Source organism: Cokeromyces recurvatus (assembly GCF_025118155.1).
Source record: "Cokeromyces recurvatus strain NRRL 2243 chromosome Unknown BX663scaffold_6, whole genome shotgun sequence".
Taxonomy (NCBI): domain Eukaryota; kingdom Fungi; phylum Mucoromycota; class Mucoromycetes; order Mucorales; family Mucoraceae; genus Cokeromyces; species Cokeromyces recurvatus.
In genome coordinates this window covers 992909-1014423 of record NW_026251392.1, presented here as the reverse complement: position 1 = coordinate 1014423, position 21515 = coordinate 992909, and the positions used below count along the sequence as shown (strand labels likewise).

Here is a 21515-nt window from a genome sequence, read left to right as displayed (position 1 = left end):
AGCCTACTTTCTAAAGAAAGAAAGAAAGAAAAAAAAGCACACTGGTAAAAAAAATTCAGGGACACATTAATTTTGCTTTACGATTATTTTTATAATTGAAGCTTTTTTTGAATCTAATATAAAAGGAAATATGCAAATTTAGAGTTGTTGTTTCTTCAAGTTCTCTAATTTATCTCCTTGTACATACATCAGTAAAATCTATGATATAAATAATTTTCTCTATTCTCCCTTTTTTTACGAGTATAATAATATTTAATATATAAATATATACATATATATTTTACCTTTTTTTTTTTTTTTTTACGAAATTCTTTTGTAATAATAATAATAATTTATTCATAATGAAATATGGACAGGAATTGAAAAAAAGTATATTTATACCATGGCAGCTTTTTTACGTATCCTACGATGTCCTCAAACAGGAACTTAAATCTCGACAGCTTGATCATGGTTGGACAGATAAAGATAAACAAGATTTCACAAGTCTCTTAGATAATGAACTTTCCAAAGTATACGATTTTATTAATGCTAAGCTTTCAGAAATCGATGCACGTATCCTTTATTGTGAACGTACCATTCAGACATTACAAAAGAAACCTAGTATATCTTCAGATACCAATTATAGTATTATGGACGAGGCGCTCACTGAAATCTTGTTTGATGTGAATGACCTCTCTCGTTTCACTCGCGTCAATTATGTTGCTATTCAAAAAATTCTAAAGAAGCATGATAAATGGACAGGACTTAATCTAAAGCACGAGTTTATAACTCAGTTACGTAAAAAGCCATTAGATAAACAACGCTTTGATGTCGCTATCGTCTACATCTCAGCCTTACATGATATTTGTCGTAATCAAGGTGAACAGTCCTCTGGGAATAGCGGTGCAGATAGAGATCAAAACGCATTTAAGAGAGCTACTGCAAAATATTGGATCCATCCTGATAATATCACAGAAGTCAAAGCCATCATCATGCTACATTTGCCTGTTTTGATTTTTGATAAAAATAAAAAATGGGAACCTTCTGATTCAGTCATTTCAAGTACGTATTTTGATAACACAAATTTTGACTTATACACAAGTCGATTACAAAGAGACGAAGAAGCTGAAGCAATTCGATTTAGATGGTATTGTTATATATATATATATAATATGTGTACATATATTTAATTAAAAAAATCATAGTGATGATATTTAGTTGTTGCTAAGAGTCTCTTATCCTTTTTTTTTTTTCATATTTAGGTATGGTCCTACAAGTAGTGATACTATTTTTATCGAACGTAAAACACATCATGCCTCTTGGTTAGATGGTGCATCAGTAAAAGATCGATTTAGAATCAAAGAAAACCAAGTAAATCATTTCATAACTGAAGCTTATACAGCTGATCAAATAGTTGATAATTTGAAGCAAGCTGGTACTACTGAATCCACAATAGAAAGTATTCAGTTTATTGCCCATGGAGTACAAAAGTCATTTAGAGAGAAACGATTAGAACCGATGATTAGAGTATTTTATAACCGCACAGCCTTTCAGCTACCGGATGATCAACGTCTACGTCTTTCTCTTGATACCGATTTGACCTTTATTCGTGAGGATCATATGGATGGTATGCATCGTCGTCAACCCACTTTTAATTGGCGTCGCAATGATGTTGGTACTGATTACCCATTTTATTATATAAGAGAGAATGATATCCTTAGATTTCCTTACGCTGTCCTCGAGACCAAACTACAGACACATTTGGGCCAACAGCCACCGGCTTGGTTAACATCACTTATTGAATCTCATCTCGTTCATGAAGTCCCACGGTTTTCAAAATATCTACATGGTGCTTGTCATTTTTACCGTGAGAAACTTCCATTGCTGCCTTGGTGGCTAGCAGAACTTAATGTCGATATTCGTAAACCACGCGCAGAAAACATTGGTCTTACACGATCACGAAGTTTCAAGCCCTTAATTGATGGTAAATACCGAAGAGCTATGATTGAAGAAAAAGAAAGAGCTAATCAACAGGCTGTTGTGAGTGCTGAACGTACTTCATCAAAGTCCAGTAGTTCGCTTTCAACAGTGAACCAAGAAAATCCAAAGGAGGAACTAGTATATAAAACTATACCTACACCTACACCTATACCTATACCTCCTCCTATCAAATTCGATAATGCCTCCATCACTTTTATACCTTCTCAAGCACGAAAACTGTATGATTATGATAACGATAACGATAACCAAAAACAGTATCAACAACAAGATTTAGAACTTGGTACACCTGTTACTGGAGATGAATTCGAAGTGAAACGGCAAAAGGTCAAAGTTCGAGTGGAGCCAAAGGTATTCTTCGCTAATGAACGTACATTTATTTCCTGGCTTCAGTTTTGTGCTTTACTTTTGACAGTTGCTCTCAACTTGCTTAATTTTGGCGATACAATATCACGTACGGTGGGCGGTATTTTTATTGGCTTATCTGCTGGTATATCGATCTATGCTTTATATCGATTTGAAAAAAGAGCCTGGATGATCAGTCACCGGGTTGGCGGTCGTTATGATGATATTTGGGGCCCTGCAGTTTTATGTTTTTTATTAGTCGTTGCACTTATTGTAAATATATAAATGCATATATATTTTTTTCTTTAAATGATACATTATACGTCATTCTAACTGTTTATTATAGGTGAATTTTTATCTTCGATTTAGATAAAACAAAGAACCTGGATACATAAATACTATGAACATTTCTATATACATATTGTAACTTTTTTTTTCTTTTCTTTTTTTTTTTTTTCTCTTTTTTTTTTCTCTTTTTTTTTTTTCTCTTTTTTTTTTTTTTTTTTTTTTTTTTGTTAGAAAATAATTAATCTTAATATGAAAAATACAATTAAAATAAATAATTGAAATCTACTCTATTTATATATCATAATTATTTACGCTCTTTTATTTAAAAACTAACACTATCAATCATAGTTCCCAATGCTGTAATAATATTATTGCCCATAACTGCTTCAACTTTTTCTTCCAAATGACGTTTAGGATCTTGTTTACCAACGTGCCTTGTCTTAAGTTGTTCAGGTGTCATCATTAACTCTTCCTGTACAGACTTATTATATGCTTCTGCTAATGTTAACATACTAGAAACATTCTTTTCGTTCACTTCAGTATGTTCAGTAAAGTTCTCTATCGTTAAACCATCTGTCCAATCCTTTTTATGTAAATTGAGTAACATCTTTTCTTCTAATTCGTTTTTACGATAGTTGATAGCAATAGAATAATAATGTCTATTAAGGCCGTGAATTAAAGCTTGAATCGAAGGCTTATTCAAATGACCGATATTGGAAGTTGTTTGACGTGGTTCTTGTCCAAGCATCACTGTTTGGGGATTGATCAAACGGAATGCATCAATTACTACTTTACCCTTAACAGATTGAATTGGATCAACTACGACAGCTACAGCTCGAGGGTTTAATTGTTCAAAACTCTGTTGTGTATTGATATCGACACTGGATAACCAACATCCAAAACCAGGATGAGAGTGGTACCAACCTACAACCATTTCAGGTCTATCTAGATTATAAGCTTTTTTTTTTTTTGATTGATTGAATCTCAATGATTGATTTACCTTCCAGTTTGCTTTAACATGTCCAACATCTTTGTTTGAAATACGGGATCAACAGCTTCTACAGAGACACCAGTACCACTTTGAGGCATAGCAAAGACATCAATAACTCGAACTGTGTAATCATCGACAAATTCACCTAACATTAAACCCATAACTTCCATAGGAACACCAGCACGACCTATAACAATCTATTAAATATACAAAAATGTACTGATGTTTGTAATTGATTTACCATGTTTTAACATCTATATATTTAAAAATAGTTAAGTTACAGGTTACAGAATTGTGTGGATTTACATAAACTGATTTATTATACCTTTAAAAGAGCAAGAGAAGAAATGTAAACCATTTCGGCATTATCAACTGTAGGTGTATCCATTCCGGGCTGCATGCCCTTTAAGTCTGTTAGTATATTTTTCCTTTTCTTTTAAACACATACACACACATATATATATAAAGTAAAAATATGTATACCTGTCCTAAACCAGCGGCAGCAGATCCGAATAAACGTTGAAGTCTTTCCATTTTTTTTTGTATATGTAATTTATGTATATATTAAGAAGAATAAGCGACGCGTAACTGTTCGGAAATAAATAAAAAAAAAGGGAAAAAAAAAAAAGAGTCAAAAGGGAGAATTGTAATATAAAGTCCGATTATACGTCATCTTTATTTGCACCACAAAGTGAAAGTATTTTTATGCATTATGTAATTCAGTTGTAACCATGGAGCTTTTTATTTCTTTCCCTTTTTGAATGATGAATTTGTTGCTATTGATTCTTTTATAAGCTACTTTAAATAGTAATGAATACTATCCATGTCATAAGATGGTAAGTGTTAGAAAAGATAAAAATAAGCTTACATAAACGATATCATGTATTACGTTGAATGTGGGGGAGGATCAAATTTTATTAACCAATAACAAAACATGTGAATATTATATCACATATTTAAAGAACAAAAAAAAAAAAAAAAAAAAAAAAAAAAAAAAAAAACCTTCTTTATTGTCTTTCTCTTTTATTTATACATTTATATGGAAGAAAGGAAGCAGCAGCAGCAGCAGCAAGATATCATTCCTTTTGAAGAGTATAAGCTCCCTCCTTTAGGTCATGCTATCTCGGGTGCTGTTGGATCTACAATTGCTAATTTATTCATATATCCTTTAGATATGTAAGAACTATATTATGCAAACTCTTGATTATTTAAATACTAATTATACTGAATGAATATAAGAGCAACAATTCGACTACAATTAAAAAAAGAGGGTGAAAAGAAAAAAACGGGTATATTAGATACAATTAGAAACATATACAAAAAGGAAGATGGACTGCATGGCCTTTATGCTGGATTAGGCTCAGATACATTAGCTACCGTTTTGTCTAGCTTTATTTATTTCTATTGTTATACTGCTTTAAGAAATGTACAAGAGGTGATGAATAAAAGTATAGGTAAGCCCTATGCTCGTCTAAATACTGCTCAAGAATTATTTTTGGGAGCAGAGGCTGCCTTGATTTCGAGATTGTTTACGACACCTGTATCAAATATAACAACTAGACTTCAAGTAAGTCCAAAAAATGGATTCAAAGAGACTGCATTTGATATTTTTAAGGAAAAGGGGCTCACTGGCTTTTGGACTGGTAATTGTTAATATCATATAAACGTATAATTACTAATATAAGTATTCTTAAAAAAAAAAAGGTTATCGTGCTTCTATAATATTGGTTACAAATCCTTCTATTACTTATTTTATGTTCGAGAAAATAAAGGCGACCTTTTTACGTACACAGAAAAAGACACATTTAACTGGATTTCAAGTGTTTTTATTTTCTGCATTAGCAAAAAGCATTGCTACTATGGTGACTTATCCTTTTATATTTACTCGCGCTAAAATGGTAGGTGATAATGGTGATAAAAAAGGTATATTGGAAACGATAAAATATGCTGTTCAGAAGGATGGTATATCAGGACTCTATAAAGGAATGCAAGCACAAATCATGAAAGGATTCTTTAGTCAAGGTATTATGTATATGATTAAGGACTATGTTGCCACTTATTTAGCTCTTGTATTTTACCATTCGTTTAAATTAAAAATGAAAGCTACTGCTGCTTCCAAATAAATAATAAAGCTCAACCCTTTTTTTTAAAGAATGTATTTTATTATTATTATTATTGCTATATAAAATGCTTAAGCTTGCTATTGAATTAATTGCTCGTATTTGTTATATTTGATAGATTTAATGAATGGGTGCCACAATATGTTACAAGTTTATGTACTAAATGTATAGTTTGATGGTTAAGATCTATTATTAGAAGTATAGCAGTTTAATGATACAAGTCAACATTTGCACACAATGAATATACAGTAGTACTTTTATTTGGACAGCGAAAAAAAAAAATAGGTATCATATGTCAAAAACAGTAGTAGTGTGAAAAGAAATTTCATAGTCTTGAATTTAATAGAAAAATCTAGTATTTCCTGCATCTAAATAATTTCTGAAGAAACGATCAACTTTTGTTTCATTACTTACAATTTGTTTCTCAATGTTTAAAGTATTGAATATAGAATAGCTGTAAAAAAAAATGTTGTACAAGGACTAATGCAAGAGAAATGCTTTATACAGCTTACGTTCATGATCTTAACGGTAATCTTTTCGAAGTTTCAAATTTTACTGTCGGATAAAGAGCAACAAAGGGAAAAAAAATTCTCTTAAAAAAAAAAAAAAAAAAAAAATGCATATGTATCTGTTTTTTTTTTTTTTTTCTTCCTGACTTAAAATTAACAATGCCCAACTGGACCAAGATTTTGAACCATCCCTTATTTAACATGGGATTCTTTTTACTTGTTCGTCAAGTTACAAAAACCATGGACTTGGATAATCCCGAATATAGAAGCATGATGCGTGGTCTTTATTTGGGATCACAAATTCTCATTTTTGTCTTGTCTTTGTATCTCATGTCTGTCATTCGTAAAAAGAATGGTAATAAAAATTATACGTGTTAATACACAAAGCTTATGTAATATATAAATTTAGATACAACATCTTTGCGTTACGTTGAACCAGGAAGTCAGCAATGGGATGGAACAGAAACGACAGATAAGTTGATCAATACAACTAATATGGGTAAGTAAAGTGTATATTTACCATTATATATATATATATTTAAGCTAACTATTACATTATCATAGATTATGATATTGAAGAAGTCAAGAAACAAATGAAACAGGGCTTTACTAATATCGCTATTATTGCTTTCCTTCATCTTAAATTTGGTTATGTTCAACCTTTAATCATTCAAAGTATTTTGGGTTTCAAGACCTTCTTCATGTCTAAAGAAGCTCGTATTCATTTCTTTCATGGTAAAACTACCAGTGGTGAACTTCGTCGTCCTTTCCGTATTGAAGCACCTTTCAATATGATTAATGAAAAACGTCAACCAAAGACAGACAAAGGTTCTATTAAACGCGCTGAAAAAGCCCTTAAGGCTCAATAAAGTATTTTATTTTATTTTTTTATTTAGTTAATTTCTTTTTACGAGAATTAGACCCTTCATCCCCCTTTTTCCTTTGTCGCTTCCCATTTATATCATCTACCACAAATAAATAAATAAATAAATCCATGATTATTAAATGATATAAATACACCATTTACCTCGAGAATTAGTATTAGTAGATGAGTCCTTATCGATCTCATTTTCTTGTGTAGCAGAGTCCAATGCCTGTCGCGTTTGAATCACTTTAATTGAAGCAGCTTCAATAGCTCTATCCATCCAATGCTTAAATATCTGTGATTCCTGTGCTCTTGTATTTTGCTTAACTGTTAAAGATGCTGTTCTGTTATCTGTCTTCCAGCTATAACCCTTTGAAGGATAAAATTCCATCATCTTTTGTGTTTCTTTAAACGCACTATTAACATGAAATAGACTTGTCAACTAATTATAACATTAGCGTACTCGTTCAAGTATTGCTTTTGATGTGCTTACCAGTCTATTTGCAATAACAGAATAAATAGTTGGTGATTGGTATACATTGGCACCCATTATATAATAAGTAGCGATCGGATTAACATCATCATGTTGTGGTCCACGTCTATATCTTTTTTGAATAACCCAAATAGGCGGCTGCTCATGAACCACTGCAAATTCAATACCTGTCATTTTACTAATAATATATACATTTAGTTTTATTTAATATTTATAGCTATTTTAATAGTTCTACCGAAGAGCTTCTAATGTTACTTCATATGGTTGTCTTAGATCATTATATTGAGTTTGCATTGCCAGAACTTGATTATTACAATGTCTATCCCAAAACGGAGATAATGCAAAATAATCTAATACCATTTGTTGATTTTGAAAACCACCCATTCTCTTCATAATGTTAGATGTTGAATAATGAATAATATGTTCACATTATACCTCTAACCAATTTGTATCACGCCATTCTACACTTGTTAAATCTTCAGTTGCAGTTATATGTTGCATTTTTTTTTTTTTTTAGGTTAAAAAGAAATATTTATTATTTTTATTTTATTTTATTTTATTTTTGTGACTAGAAATATAAAATGTAGTAAGGTAAGATATACACACACACGTTGTAAATCACATTCATTTTATAAGAGTAGTGAATTTATTAGAGTACATAATATCTTGAACATATTGCTTTACTTGTATCAAATTAGAGAAAAAGGGAAGTAAAAGTCTTAGGAAGAAAAAAATTGCATAAGATGAAAGTTAAAATAAGTCGACCAAGTTAATGATGGAATATTTAATAGGTATATTATTTTACTGTGAGTTAAATAGCTTACCTCAACAAGTTTTATTTGATTGTCTAATGTAAGAATTGAGTTCATATTTTGTTGATATATTGAGATTATTATCGAAAAAGCCACCTACTTGGAAAGTATAATAAAGAGCCTACAAGTAAATATAGGATAAAAGGTTGACCAAAAGGAAATCAAGAAAATTTCCAATAAAAAAAAAACATCTAGTACGCTCAATTCATATTTTAGTATGAGGTAATAGCTGCTAGTGGGCTATACTTGATGATGGTTTCATTAAAACTTAAAAGAGATATAAACAAGCTGTATCATTTATAAAACCTTAAAGTGTAAATACTGTGATAAAAGAAACGATCATACTACATATTAAGAAATATAGAACGCTAACTTATTTATAGCCGTAAGCATCTATACTCGCTGCTCCAAACTTAAATATGCTTAGTGTATGAGCTGATGAAATTACTCAGTCTGTTATAATAAAAATGATGTATACTACAGTTAAAGGAATGATCATTAATAGCACACTGTAGATTAATAACTGTATTTATATATTAACGTGTAACAGTAGTAGATATAAAGTAGATAAAGTATACAGGAAAAAAAGGCTATTATTAAAAGTATAAAAAATATAAATGTGATGTAGCAGCTCAAGGTTTAATATTATTTTAATAAAAGTAAAAATAACTTGCAAGTATCAAAATTAATACTAACAAAAAAAAAAAAAAAAAAAAAAAAAAAAAAAAAAAAAAAAAAAAAAAAGCAAATAGATGTTACTCATCTATACTGTGTCAAAATTGAAAAACTTTAGTATAGAATCTTGAAAGAGGAAAAGTGATATAAGAGTTACACTATTTGGAAATAATATGCCGAAAATGAAATGAGTTGTTACATGCAGGGTTATCAGATACCTTGTTTATCAACTATCATGTTTAGCTATACGGTTATTATGATAAGGTTCTTGATGTGTTTATAAACAACAGACTCGGTATGTAATTCATCTTTTCTAACGGACACTATTAATTACTACTTGTTAAAGATATTAAAAGAAGTACCTATTATTATGCAAATATGATAGGAAAAAAAAAGCTATTAATTATTACCTTATACATAATTTCAAAAACATAATAGAAATAAAATTGAGGAAGAGGATTATATATTGATTATAAATTAATCTAATACTTCTTTTCGCATATATAGAGTACGGATCAAAAGTTTATAAAGATTGAGAGAAGGTATGACTATTAACAAGTAAATTACAGAGAAGACAGCATATTATATTGGCTAGGAATTACTGACACAACGTTATACAATAACGGAAAATAATGGATTTAGCAGAAGTATTTGTCTATTATTTCAAACAAGCAAATGAATAAAAAAAAAATCATCTTAATGGCTTTATTAGAATATCTAGAACAGCATGTTTTTTTTTTCTATTATCTGTGCTACAGTGTTACGAATAAGGAGTAATAAAAATGTTATTTCTTAAATTGTTATTGTTTACTCTCTAAATACTATTTATTAATAACTTTGTGTACCCCTTTTATTGATCATGTGTCTATTTCGGATATTAAAATAAAAGGTTTAATGCCTATAAAAGCAGAATGGAAGTTAAAACATTACTTTTCTTTACCTCTTTCTGCCCCCCCTTTTTTTTTATTAGCCTCACAATATGCCACTTCCCTTCAATAAAGAAACGCGTGCAATAATTGAAAGAAATTTAAGGAAGGAAATGAATTTTAAAATGCCTTCAAAAATTTCTCCTACTACAAGTATACAAGGGTCTATAAACCTTATTGCTTCTGGACTAAATTATATAAATGAACTTAAAAAAAGACCTGATCTCATCAAGTTTAAAATGAGATTAGACAATAATTCAAATGAACATCATCATGACAATGAGAAAGATTCAGATCATAATGTAGAGACTAAAGATCATAAGCACTCAAGTGTAGAACACGATAATAAAGACAAACAATATGATATGTATTGTTACGATAAAGACTACCAAGATCAGACTGTAGAAAATACTACAACAACAACAACTAGCAAAGATAATAACTGCTATAAAAATATACATTCAAATTACAATAAACAATATAACCGACTCCAAAGTAAGTTGATTTGAACATATATATATAATATAAATATATACATACATATCTTCTTTTCTTTCTAATGGGTCATTTAATATAGGTTTAACACCACCTTCACCATCGAAAAAAGACCTTTATTGTTATCCTTGTGATATTTATTTTAATCAAAGTCATGAATATCAGGATCATAATGGTTTGGTGCATAATATAGAGTATACATTTCCAAAAACAAACTATATTTGTAAAGCTCGTATTAAGCCCGATCCAAATGACCCAAGTTTCTTTTGTCGTGTTTGCGAAACCTCTTTTGAGAGCCGTCAAATTTTTAAAAAGCATCTTAAAATAAAGCATAAAATGGCAACTAGATCTCCAAGGTCACATTTTAATTCTAATCCCAGAGTTGATCCTGTAGTTGATGATCCAAATAATTATTGTCGTTCTTGTAATAACAAATGGCCAAGTCGTGGTGAATATAGACGTCATCTTAGAGAACACCATAAGATGAAGTTAAAACCTTTAAGAAGACTTATCGTTGCTAGACCTGGTGTTATTCCTGATCCAGATGATCCAAACTTATATTGTCGTTCTTGTGATATCTCTTTTGAATTTCGTACACTTTACAAGACTCATCTAAAGTATAAGCATAAAATGGATATTAAGACAGAATGGCAAAAGAGAAAGGAAGCTGCAATGAAAGAAGCAAATGGTGAGCCATTACCGCCACAACAGCCTGCTATTATCAAAGATACAAAAAATTATTATGATCGTTATCCAGCTTACATCGATTATTATAACGATCGTATTAGTTATAACAGGAACAGTTATGCCGACAGAGTACATTATAATTAGTATACGCCTTTTTTTTTTTTTTTGTGAATATAGTAACAAGTTTATTTGTGTTTTTGTATTTATACCCTCATTTTGTTTTTTGTTTTTTTTTTGTTTTTTTTTTTGTTTTGTTTTTTACATATTCACTTTTATTTATAAAGACTATTATTATATATTTTATCTAATATACTAGGTATCTTACATATATATATAAACAAAACTATACTATATTGAACACGTTTAGTATTGCAAAACATCGATCATATTTAATACATTATCTTTACTTGTTTGACTCTTTGAGAATAACAGGCAGAATTCCTTTTTTTTTTTTAATGATGTTGAAAATGATATCAAAAAAAAAAATTGTATAGTGCTCAAGTATAAATTTATGCATTTGCTTTTCTATAATGATTAGAAAAATATAATGGTATTCATTATAATCATTTTTGCAAATTTTACATGTATTATTTAGATCAAGAAATATCAACTATATATAAAATTCTATAATTCTACTAATGGTAACAGTTATGGTAGTACAACAATAATATTCCTAATAAATAAATAACAACATTGTAATTATTACAATTACAACGATTAATGGTATTGTTGTACTATTTCGAAGTTATACCGAATTCTACAATTGTACAGCTTGGAAATAATTTGAATAATTTATTTCAATAAAAATAATGGACATCTTTTTTTTTCTTTCTGTCTACAGATTAATAAGTTTAAATATATAAATATTATAAATACTTTAGAACCAACATATGATAACATCACAAGCAACATTTGCAAAAAAAAAAAAAAAAAAAAAAAACAAAAGGATTAATAAATAAGATACTAAAATTCTTCTTATTTTATAGAAAAAAATAAAAAAGAAGTTATATTGGAGAAGCTGGGCGTCGATCCCAGTGCCTCTCGCATGCTAAGCGAGCGCTCTACCATTTGAGCTACATCCCCATTTGCTGTTGAAAATGAGACCAGAAAGTCGCCCATATACCTTTAGCACCCTACAGACACCCCACCTACTTAATTAGGAAGGTCGGGAGCTCTCTTCTTGCCTTATTTGTCATCTACTTTCTAAAATTGGTAAAAATTAAAGTGGCGATTTTGAGTTTCAAAAAATTATATCGGAACTTTTGACTAGAATTCCAGTTGGAATTTGTAAATCCTTTTGAAATTTTATGATTCTTTATAATTTAAATAAATATATTTTTTTTTACAAAAAAAAAAAAATGTTTATTTTTATATCGCTAATTCACAATTAAATAAGCTATATGATAATATTTTAAGCAATAGTAGCCATTACATAAGATTTAAAATAACGTTTTACTACTTAAAGAAAAATAAATATTGAGTAATTTATAATTGTTAGTAGCGGTCCATTTTATATAAAGTTAATAGTAATTATATGAATAGTTGATTTCTTTCTTGAAATTAATATATTTAATACAAAGAACTCTATGTTACTTTCAAGTTTTTGTACTTGTTGGTAACATAAAAAACAATTATTGTAGAGATACAGAGCTCTCATTAATAGATGATGTTAATAATAGAGTATATACCATTTCTTTGACAATAGTATTATTTCAAGTAAAATTATATCTGTAAACAATGTCAATACTATATTGAATAGTATTTAGACAATTGATACGAATTTTATAGATAATCATCATATAATCAACGGTCCTTTTAATTTTGATACTTACTGCTTTGATTTTGAAGAATTATTTTTTTCTGTCATTTTTTATATGCTAAATCATATGACAATAAATAACTGATTTTCTGTCTATATAATAAATTAATTAATGCAATTTACAAACTAAGAAAAAAAATATATAAATACTCCTAAACAATTATTGCTTTATTTTATGTCTTTCTTTCTTGTTATAATCATTATAGTTTTAATACTACTTTAACACAATCATAATACTAGAGAAAAAAAAAAGGTTGAAATCATAGAGAAATATTTGAATTTGCTTACCTCAATGCTTTATAATTAATTTAAAAACTATCATATTCTTAAGTACATCTAACAATAATGATTCTAGTGTCATACAAGCTAGTTATAATATGCTTATATTTCTCCTCAACAACCTGGTATTAAAATTAAATAAATATTTTCTCTCACTCTTCTTTTACTTTCTTTCTTTCTTTCGTTTTTTTTTTAGGAGAAATATTATTAATCATACAACCAACATTTGGTTATATAACTACATAATATATACAATAGTATCGACAATAAAATAAAAGGAGTCAAATTAGGAGCATAGATAAAAAAAAAAGGCTAATAATAACCCTTTAACTGTCTTTAGAAAAATAAATTCTTACTTGTTACACACAGTTGTATTATATCTTTAATAATGTTGTCTTTTGAACACAAAAAAAAAGTATAGGATGTTCCTTTTTCTCTCTTTTTTTTCTTTTATTTTTTTGTAATTTTAACCTCAATGAAAGAAATTCAACCTTCTTCTAATTACACAACTAATCAATGCTATAATGCTTCCAGCGAAATTACATTACCATTTGAAAGACAATGGAGTATTCGACAAGCAAACAGTAGACTCCAAGCTTATGGATTACAAACAGCGTTAGAGAATGATCTTAATTGTCAAGTATTACGAGAAAAGGAAAAACAAGTTCAAGGTTCAGCTATCCCATTAGACAATCTAAATGGCTCGACTGAATCTCAATTCAGCAGTAACAATCCATATCTTTCAGGCACAGCAATGATTCAGCAACCCAGTCGATCCCCTGCTTATCGAAATCCAAAACACAAAACTTATGGCTTTCAGGACCCCTTCGCTGAGGCACCTATGGAAGCTTGGCAAGAAATAAAAGATTATAATTTACGAGTGAATGGACTACCGACGTTGGATCAAATGATGCGACTTCATACTTATAGCCCTCTTACACAATCCAATTTTGCAACTTTTTTACGGCGGCGTAATGTGCATCAAAATCTAAATTTTTTAATGGAATTAGAGACGCATGATAAGCTTTGGAGAGCATATCTTCAAAGTATAGATCGTCAGAATAGACAACGACTTTCAAGGTTTTTAGAATCTGCAGCAGAAAAGGAACCATACTATCAGAATAATAGCTTACCAACAAGCCCTTCTGGTATTATATCGTCTTCTATGGCTTATTTAGAAACATCCGATACAGAGGATCTCTTAACAGCTTTACCTCCTCTGCCTTTAACACCACGTTCATATAACAGTCAAGTTGAATATTATGCCTCTCGAGGTGATGCATCGTTAAATCGACATGATCTTATTCAAAATGCAACTCGTATCTATCGCACCTATTGTTCACCATTAAATGATGCAGCACAGACAATCCATTTACCAGATGACCATCGTCGAGCACTAGAAGAATTAGTTGAAAACAATAAAAGACCTGAGCCAATCGTATATGATTCAGCTCGATCCCATGTCTTTGAAATTTTAAATGTCTTTTATTATCCACTATTTGTAGATGATGTCCTTCATAAAAACATCTCTATCGGTACTTCTCGTTTGTTTTTAGGACTTGGAATGATTATATTAATATTAGGTTTTTCCCTGGAGTTATCATCGATATTTTTAGATACAGGTACTATTTATTTACGTTGGATTGCTTCACTGCCTTTCTTTATAGGCTGGTCATTATTGATTACTAGTCTAACGGATTTTTCTTGGTGGTTTGGCATATTTAGTATAAAGTAATCTATATAAATACATATTTATACATATTCCTCCTTTTTTTTTTCTTTTTTCTTTCTCCCTTTTAATATATGCATTTATTTTATTTTGTTATAGTGAAATTCAGTTTATGATTTATTCAGAAATTCAAGATATTACCGTGAAAAGATTACATCGTAAAAGAGGATGGATTTGTTTAATCCTTATACTTTTTTCTTCTTTAATTACAACTGTTATTTTTGTCTTTATTCCCTCTCATCGTTTATAGCATATTTATTTATTTAATTTTTTCTTATTATATCCTTATTCTACTAATAATTATTATCTATAAAATATAGATACTTATCCAGTTCGGGTAAAAATACATGTGTGTATACCTTTTACTAAAATAATGTTGCAAGGGAAAAAAAAAAAATCAAAGTGTATCACTTACATGAAAAAAAAAGAGTGCTACACAATACAGGAAATTAAAAAAATAAAATAAAATAAAAAATAATAGCATGTCGTATATAACAATTGTTTACTAAGTAGGATAAACCTTCAAGACAGCTATTGAAACGTTTAATGGAATAACGTGTAAATTCTTCAAGAGATAATTGGGCAATTTTGATTGTTAGTATCTACAATTATTTGAGGGAAATAGTATATCTTTTCTTCATGTATAAATCCTCTTTTCATACTGTTTTTAAAAAAGAATAAAGTCATGAGTAAATGTATTTTTATTTTTTTATTTTTATTTTGTAGTCATGCTATTCAATTGGGTTTTGTCTATACATGTATGGGCGCATTATCAATAATCAGATAATATTCTTCTATTTCAGGGAGCTTTTTTTTTTTTTTTTTTTTTATCTTGGCAAAATTTTCCTTGGTGAATTTGACATAATAATGATTAATTACTATGCCCCCCCTTTTTTTTCCCTTTTGAAAATGATATGGATAACTTCCTCAAGCTGATCATGATATGGGTCTTAGCAGAGGTGACTCCCATATTCATTCGTGTTCCTTTTCCTTTCCTCAATATTTGAATCTTGCAGTATCTAGATCCGATTTCCCTCACATGTCTGTAAGACATTTTCTATATCGAGGGTAAAAAAAAAAAAAGTTCCCATTGAAAAGCAATTATACAACGTGGCCCCCACTCAGCTTCATGAGATATCTATAATTCTAAATAGCCTATCACCAGTAAAATAGAAGTGTATCTCGTCTAAGTTTATCTTTTGGCATGTTATGTGTTCTCGATAATGACTCAAGCAAGATTATTATTATTATTATTATTTTACATTTTACGTTTAAAAAAAAAAAATAGACGGATGGTGTATATTGCTATATTATTAAAATAAAACAAAACCTTCTCCATGCTCTCCATATGCATATATATATATATATATTAATATTTTATTTATTCAATATCATCATAGTTAGGAGACCACATACGGCTCTTTACAAAATTAAGGTATTCATCAGGATGAAGAGAGTTGACATCATCAGAGGTAGCAATTTTATCCTTGACAGCTTGTTCAATGACAGAGGAAGCTACAACAGCGGAGATATCACGAATACGAGATAACTCGGGATATAATAAACCCTTTGCACGTTCCTCATCCGTCAATGAGTCAGCAAGAGCCTTAGAGGCACGTAAGATGAGACGATTTGTAATAGATTCGGGACGTCCGAGGATAGCACCAAGACCTAAACCAGGGAACATATACATGTTATTACCTTGACCTGGATAACGTGTTTGGTTTGTTTCGGGTACAAGATAAGCAGGGAATGCAGTTCCGGAGGCAAAGATAACATTGTTGTTGGTGGCCTTCATAGCATCCTCAAAGGTACATTCAGCTTTAGTAGCTGGATTAGAGAGAGGGAAAACGATAGGTTGTTTATTGATGGTAGACATACGCTTGAGAACATCCTTATTAAAGGCACCTGGACATGATGAAAGACCAATCAAGGTTGTAGGCTTGATGTAATCCACAATATCCTCAAGGTTCTTTAATTGTAATCCATTGTTATCTCGTCTTGCATAATAGACTTTGTGTTCCGGAAGTTTATCTCCACGATCAGCTGTTACTAAACCCTTGGAATCACAAATGTAAAACATATTTCTTGCCTCTTCCTCACTCAAGTTGTATTCACTCTCCAAGTACTCTTGAATCTGCTGAGCAACACCAATGGCTGCTGATCCTGCACCATAAAAGACAATACGATGTTGATTTAATGGAACCTTGGATTCAGATTCAACCTTTCTAAAGGCATTGATAAGACCGGAAAGGATGACAGCACCTGTACCTTGAATATCATCATTGAAACAGAGAAGCTTGTTTTGATAATTCTTGAGGAGTCCAAAGGCATGTTCAGTAGAGAAGTCCTCGAATTGAACAAGTAAATTGGGGAAGTTGCGTACTAAGGATTTAAGAACTTGATCGACAGCAGCATAGAATTCAGGATCTTCAGGACGCTTTTGACGGACACCCAAATAAAACTCGTTTTGTAAATTACTTTCATTATTTGTACCAAAGTCAAGAACGATAGGGAGTGTCTTGCGAGGATCAATACCTGCTCCTGCTACATAAAGTTGAAGTTTACCCATACTAATAGGCATACCATTTATACCAAGATCACCTAAACCTAAAATACGTGAACCATCTGTTATCACTGTAATGTCTGGTGTCTCTCCTGTGCGTTGTTTATAAGCTTGAAGAATTTCATCCATATGAGGAAGATCATTCAGTGTAAGATAAAGTCCATCGGGTGTACCTAAAATAATAATAATAGAACAATGAATCATTTCTATTCGTTTTAATATAATATGAATAACAAACCTGGTGGAGTTAAGAAAGGATAAATAGATGAATATTGAAGACATGCTTCTCCAACTGTTGGTGTATAAATAATAGGGGCAAATTCCTATAAATAGTAATTTTTTTTAGCTCTTTCTCACTCTCACTCTCACTCTCTCTTTAAAGGAGTTTGAATAATAATTTACCTCAATATGGTCATTAACGAGCTTATAAAATAAACGTGTATTATTGTTACGTAATTGTGCCATAAAAGTATATTTTTCTAATGGACTATGCTTTGAACGTAATGTCTTTAAAGCTCTATCTGCTTGCTTTTGAAAGCTTTCAACAATTGAAGGGGTTTGTCCTCTCATATTCAATTGCTCACGCAAATGCAATGGTAATGCAGTACCTGTGTAACAAAAAAAAAGGTCCGTGTTAATTTGAATCTTTTTATGATTGCATGTCACTTTACCATTGTTATAATATGAGGAACAAGCAAAGTCAACTAATTTAGCTTTATTGAAAGTTTTAGGGGGAACAAAGGTTTCTTCAACTGTAGGCATAATAGCAGCAGTATTTTTAGGTACTTGAGTATGTAGTTTTAGTCTATAAAGTGAATGAGGTCTACTAAATAAACTTTGTGAACGTGCTATTGGATTAATAGACTTGGAGAATAAAAAATTGGAGGACTTTGGAAATAACATGCTTATATTTATATATGTCTTAATTTTTTTTTTTTTCGCAGATAAGAATCAGTTGTAAAACAAAAAAAAATATAAAATAAAAAAGGTAAATTTATTAAATTCGACTTTATTTTTTCAGCTTTTAAGGGGGAGCGTAAAATATTTATATGAAGGTTTTTTTTTTGTCAGCATAGCAAATAAGGAAGCTTGTATAAACCGAGTCATGATGATAGAAGATGATGCTTTAAATAAATAAATAAGATAAAATAAAATAAAATAAAAAGAAAGGATATATATATATATATACATATTTATATATATATATATATAGATAGATATATATGATAATCAGCCTATTAGATTCTCTCTATTTATCGTATATAAACTACTATTCCCTTCAAACAAGTAAACCTTGGTTTAACCAATTTAAGGAAACATGTACGGTTTGAATTTTCATTTTTTTTATTTGCTTGTTGAGGGAATTAGTAAAGATATGTTTATAGCATCGATTATTCTCTTTACAGTGAATACATGGATTTAGTTCATTAGAAGTAGTTGTTAATATACATCGATAATGAATAGAAAGGTCTTCTGTTAATTGCTTTCTTTGGTCTCCTTCTTGCCAAACCAACTTTATTTGTTTCCCTCGATTATCATCCTCCGTAAATAAATTGATCCATTGTGAGCAATAAATTTTCACTAATTTAAATTCAAGCTCCCCATCATCGATATTAGATGAAAGTTCAAAATAATTTTCATTGAATGTTTCAAATCGTAGATATTCGGATCGAGAGCAGAAGCCTACGCAGTTTAGACTTGCTAACGGAGCTGTAGAAGGAATTATGTCTCGATTACATAAAATAGCAAAATAGGCAGATGGCGTGTAGAATTTAATTGTCCAGCTTTCTCGTTTTACTCGAGAAAGTAATTCACGTTTAGAAAGAAACGTTAAATAGCAGGATGATTTCTTCCCTTCTTCTAAAAGCTGATGAACACAAGATAAGGGTAAAAATGTAAATATATTTGAAATAATATCGGCTGGTAAAATTGCCACTGTCATTGTTATTAAATAATAATAAAAAAATAATATATAACAAGAAGAGAGGAAAAAAAAAAGGGTGATAAATTCACCTTGTTCTTTCCTTTTCTTTACTTTTATTCTTTAATATATACCCCAGAGATCAAATTAATCAATAATTTCATTATGATAGTATATATTATATAAACATGTATTTTTTTTTCTCCAAAACCCTTGTTTTCGTTTTTTTTTTTTTTTTTTTTTTTTTTTTTTTTTTTTTTTGTTTTTCAATTGAAAAAAGTATATAATGAAGAATCGCTTAAAAAGAAAAGAAAGGATAGTAAACTATGTTTGTTATATAGTCACTCTTTTTTTTTTTTTTTTTTTTTTTTTTTTTTTTTTTTTTTTTCATTACTCTGTAGAGCTGAAGCAGGATTAAATAATAACCGGATAAGAAGATAAAAAGGCAATATCAGTCAGTCCATGTTTGTGCGTAATTCTATAATCGTTGAAAACAAACTCTAGTTGTAATCTCGAAAATCGCTATTTTTATCTACTACTCTTATTAATAAGCCTCATTTATCAGATTACAGTTATGATCTATCTTTGTGTTTCTCTTCTTGTATCACAGTTTAGAATTTATGCGTTCCTGAGAACTAAGCAAAATTCATTTTAGATGTATAAAATTCGAATAGGCATATTAACAATAGTCATTATTTTCAGCTATAGTGGGAACCAAAAAAAAAAATAAAAGTTGTAATAATTATCATCGTCAAACAGATCATGAAGATTACGAAAAGAAAAAAGTATTTGTTTTGTTAATAGAATTGACTAGTAAAAAAGTAAATTTCTCTGCTAAGAATATCCATATTATCTTTTCTCTCTCAAGAAAACCAAAAAAAACAAAGCCTTTTCTGTTTTGCCTCAAGTTATATTCATACTGCTATATAATGTTTTACCTAATAACAAAAAAAAAAAAAAAAAAATCAGCCGAAGCATTACTGCTGTACAACCGAAATTTAGATTTTAATTAAGAGATTCAAACCTTAAAGTTATGGCCTTATTATTTTTTTTTTTCCAAATTCGAGGATACATACTGTAGAATTGATGAAGTGCAACTTACCATCCCAAAAAAGATAGATTCATATATTATTCTTTCTCTTTCTCTCTCTCCTTCCTTTTTTTTTTTTTTTTTTTTTTTTTTTTTTTTTTTTGCCGAAGACTTCCGTTTCTATTATGTTCATTTACTCTTTTTAACCGAAACTCATCAACAGTATACATATCTTTTTTTTTTCTATGAATAAAGCCAATTTTGAAAAGAGTTTATAAGCAGCAATCATGATGTGATGTTAGGGGAGAAAAGTATATAAAAAAGCATGTGTATATAAATATCCAAAAAAAAATAAATAAATAAATATTAATATAGGCTTTGAAAATGCAAAAAGAAAAAGTTAATGCATTTTTTTTTTGGTTTTTGTATGATTTGTTGTAATATAATAAGTCGTCGTTGTCGTCGTTTTTTTTTATATTTATACATGTATGAAAAGAGGGGGGTATATTGAGTTTTTCTTCTTTTTTTTTCGTTTGTTTGTTTAAGTTGAGTTGAAGGGATATATATACACACAGAGATAAAATAAGCATAGGTTAGAAAAGTTCAAAGGATGACCCCTGAAGAGAACGAATAGATTTGCTTATTGTAATAGAAGTACGCTTTTCATGATTAAAACAAGACAAGAAAGGGTCTAACAAAGGCGATGAGGGTGGAGTAGAGACTGGACTATTATTTACTGATGAAGCAATAGTAGTGGTATATGCTTGATTGTTAATGTCTTTAATACGACAAGATTCCGAACAATATAACTAATAGAAATGTGAATAATATACACACATATTTATAATAAACTAAACTTACATTGTCTTCAATACAGCGACAATCACACATGATACACCAAGAAAGATCCATTTTGTTTGTTTGTTTTTTTTTGTTATAAATATGTAGAAGAAGAAAGAATAAAAAAAAAAAAATGCACAATATATAA

At 29.6% G+C, this 21515-nt stretch overlaps 11 protein-coding genes and 1 non-coding gene across 12 annotated transcripts; 5 read left to right on the top strand and 7 right to left on the bottom strand.

The window, feature by feature from the left end:
• Nucleotides 1-327: 327 nt before the first annotated feature.
• Nucleotides 328-2738, top strand: BX663DRAFT_502459 (VTC domain-containing protein). The gene is made up of 2 exons (XM_051526619.1): nt 328-1126; nt 1242-2738. Exons 1-2 carry the CDS (start codon nt 342-344, stop codon nt 2605-2607), a joined length of 2151 nt encoding a protein of 716 aa, XP_051385312.1. The 5' UTR covers nt 328-341; the 3' UTR covers nt 2608-2738.
• A 164-nt stretch (nt 2739-2902) lies between these two features.
• On the bottom strand, nt 2903-4196 carry BX663DRAFT_502453 (26S proteasome non-ATPase regulatory subunit 14). Its single transcript, XM_051526618.1, has 5 exons — nt 4085-4196; nt 3927-4004; nt 3843-3855; nt 3611-3788; nt 2903-3551 (listed from the first exon to the last, which is right to left on the bottom strand). The coding sequence occupies exons 1-5, from the start codon at nt 4133-4135 to the stop codon at nt 2933-2935; spliced, it is 939 nt and encodes a 312-aa protein (XP_051385311.1). The 5' UTR covers nt 4136-4196; the 3' UTR covers nt 2903-2932.
• Nucleotides 4197-4579: 383 nt separating this feature from the next.
• On the top strand, nt 4580-5752 carry BX663DRAFT_502450 (mitochondrial carrier domain-containing protein). Its single transcript, XM_051526617.1, has 3 exons — nt 4580-4777; nt 4841-5244; nt 5306-5752. The coding sequence occupies exons 1-3, from the start codon at nt 4641-4643 to the stop codon at nt 5722-5724; spliced, it is 960 nt and encodes a 319-aa protein (XP_051385310.1). The 5' UTR covers nt 4580-4640; the 3' UTR covers nt 5725-5752.
• Nucleotides 5753-6352: 600 nt separating this feature from the next.
• On the top strand, nt 6353-7147 carry BX663DRAFT_535450 (putative phosphate transporter). The gene is made up of 3 exons (XM_051530598.1): nt 6353-6585; nt 6640-6729; nt 6795-7147. Exons 1-3 carry the CDS (start codon nt 6390-6392, stop codon nt 7097-7099), a joined length of 591 nt encoding a protein of 196 aa, XP_051385309.1. The 5' UTR covers nt 6353-6389; the 3' UTR covers nt 7100-7147.
• Nucleotides 7148-7549: 402 nt separating this feature from the next.
• BX663DRAFT_430597 (mediator complex, subunit Med6) lies at nt 7550-8089 on the bottom strand (the record flags this gene model as incomplete). The annotated part of the gene is made up of 3 exons (XM_051522809.1): nt 7550-7766; nt 7824-7975; nt 8024-8089. 3 exons carry the CDS (start codon nt 8087-8089, stop codon nt 7550-7552), a joined length of 435 nt encoding a protein of 144 aa, XP_051385308.1.
• Nucleotides 8090-10025: 1936 nt separating this feature from the next.
• BX663DRAFT_541502 (uncharacterized protein) lies at nt 10026-12255 on the top strand (the record flags this gene model as incomplete). Its single annotated transcript, XM_051530785.1, has 4 exons — nt 10026-10496; nt 10579-11312; nt 11779-11824; nt 12170-12255. The coding sequence occupies exons 1-4, from the start codon at nt 10055-10057 to the stop codon at nt 12253-12255; spliced, it is 1308 nt and encodes a 435-aa protein (XP_051385307.1). The 5' UTR covers nt 10026-10054.
• BX663DRAFT_t49 lies at nt 12194-12266 on the bottom strand. The gene has a single exon. It is a non-coding gene; the product is annotated as a tRNA-Ala (tRNA).
• A 1443-nt stretch (nt 12267-13709) lies between these two features.
• On the top strand, nt 13710-15529 carry BX663DRAFT_502440 (uncharacterized protein). The gene is made up of 2 exons (XM_051526616.1): nt 13710-15012; nt 15110-15529. The coding sequence occupies exons 1-2, from the start codon at nt 13757-13759 to the stop codon at nt 15258-15260; spliced, it is 1407 nt and encodes a 468-aa protein (XP_051385306.1). The 5' UTR covers nt 13710-13756; the 3' UTR covers nt 15261-15529.
• Nucleotides 15530-16305: 776 nt separating this feature from the next.
• On the bottom strand, nt 16306-18580 carry BX663DRAFT_502438 (uncharacterized protein). Its single transcript, XM_051526615.1, has 4 exons — nt 18248-18580; nt 17979-18184; nt 17815-17899; nt 16306-17749 (listed from the first exon to the last, which is right to left on the bottom strand). Exons 1-4 carry the CDS (start codon nt 18477-18479, stop codon nt 16392-16394), a joined length of 1881 nt encoding a protein of 626 aa, XP_051385305.1. The 5' UTR covers nt 18480-18580; the 3' UTR covers nt 16306-16391.
• A 137-nt stretch (nt 18581-18717) lies between these two features.
• BX663DRAFT_502437 (uncharacterized protein) lies at nt 18718-19718 on the bottom strand. Its single transcript, XM_051526614.1, has one exon. It carries the CDS (start codon nt 19516-19518, stop codon nt 18856-18858), a length of 663 nt encoding a protein of 220 aa, XP_051385304.1. The 5' UTR covers nt 19519-19718; the 3' UTR covers nt 18718-18855.
• Nucleotides 19719-20690: 972 nt separating this feature from the next.
• On the bottom strand, nt 20691-21443 carry BX663DRAFT_559488 (uncharacterized protein). The gene is made up of 2 exons (XM_051531854.1): nt 21389-21443; nt 20691-21336 (listed from the first exon to the last, which is right to left on the bottom strand). Exon 2 carries the CDS (start codon nt 21115-21117, stop codon nt 20800-20802), a length of 318 nt encoding a protein of 105 aa, XP_051385302.1. The 5' UTR covers nt 21118-21336; nt 21389-21443; the 3' UTR covers nt 20691-20799.
• Nucleotides 20810-21443, bottom strand: BX663DRAFT_502435 (uncharacterized protein). The gene is made up of 2 exons (XM_051526613.1): nt 21389-21443; nt 20810-21336 (listed from the first exon to the last, which is right to left on the bottom strand). Exons 1-2 carry the CDS (start codon nt 21437-21439, stop codon nt 21121-21123), a joined length of 267 nt encoding a protein of 88 aa, XP_051385303.1. The 5' UTR covers nt 21440-21443; the 3' UTR covers nt 20810-21120.
• Nucleotides 21444-21515: the final 72 nt, after the last annotated feature.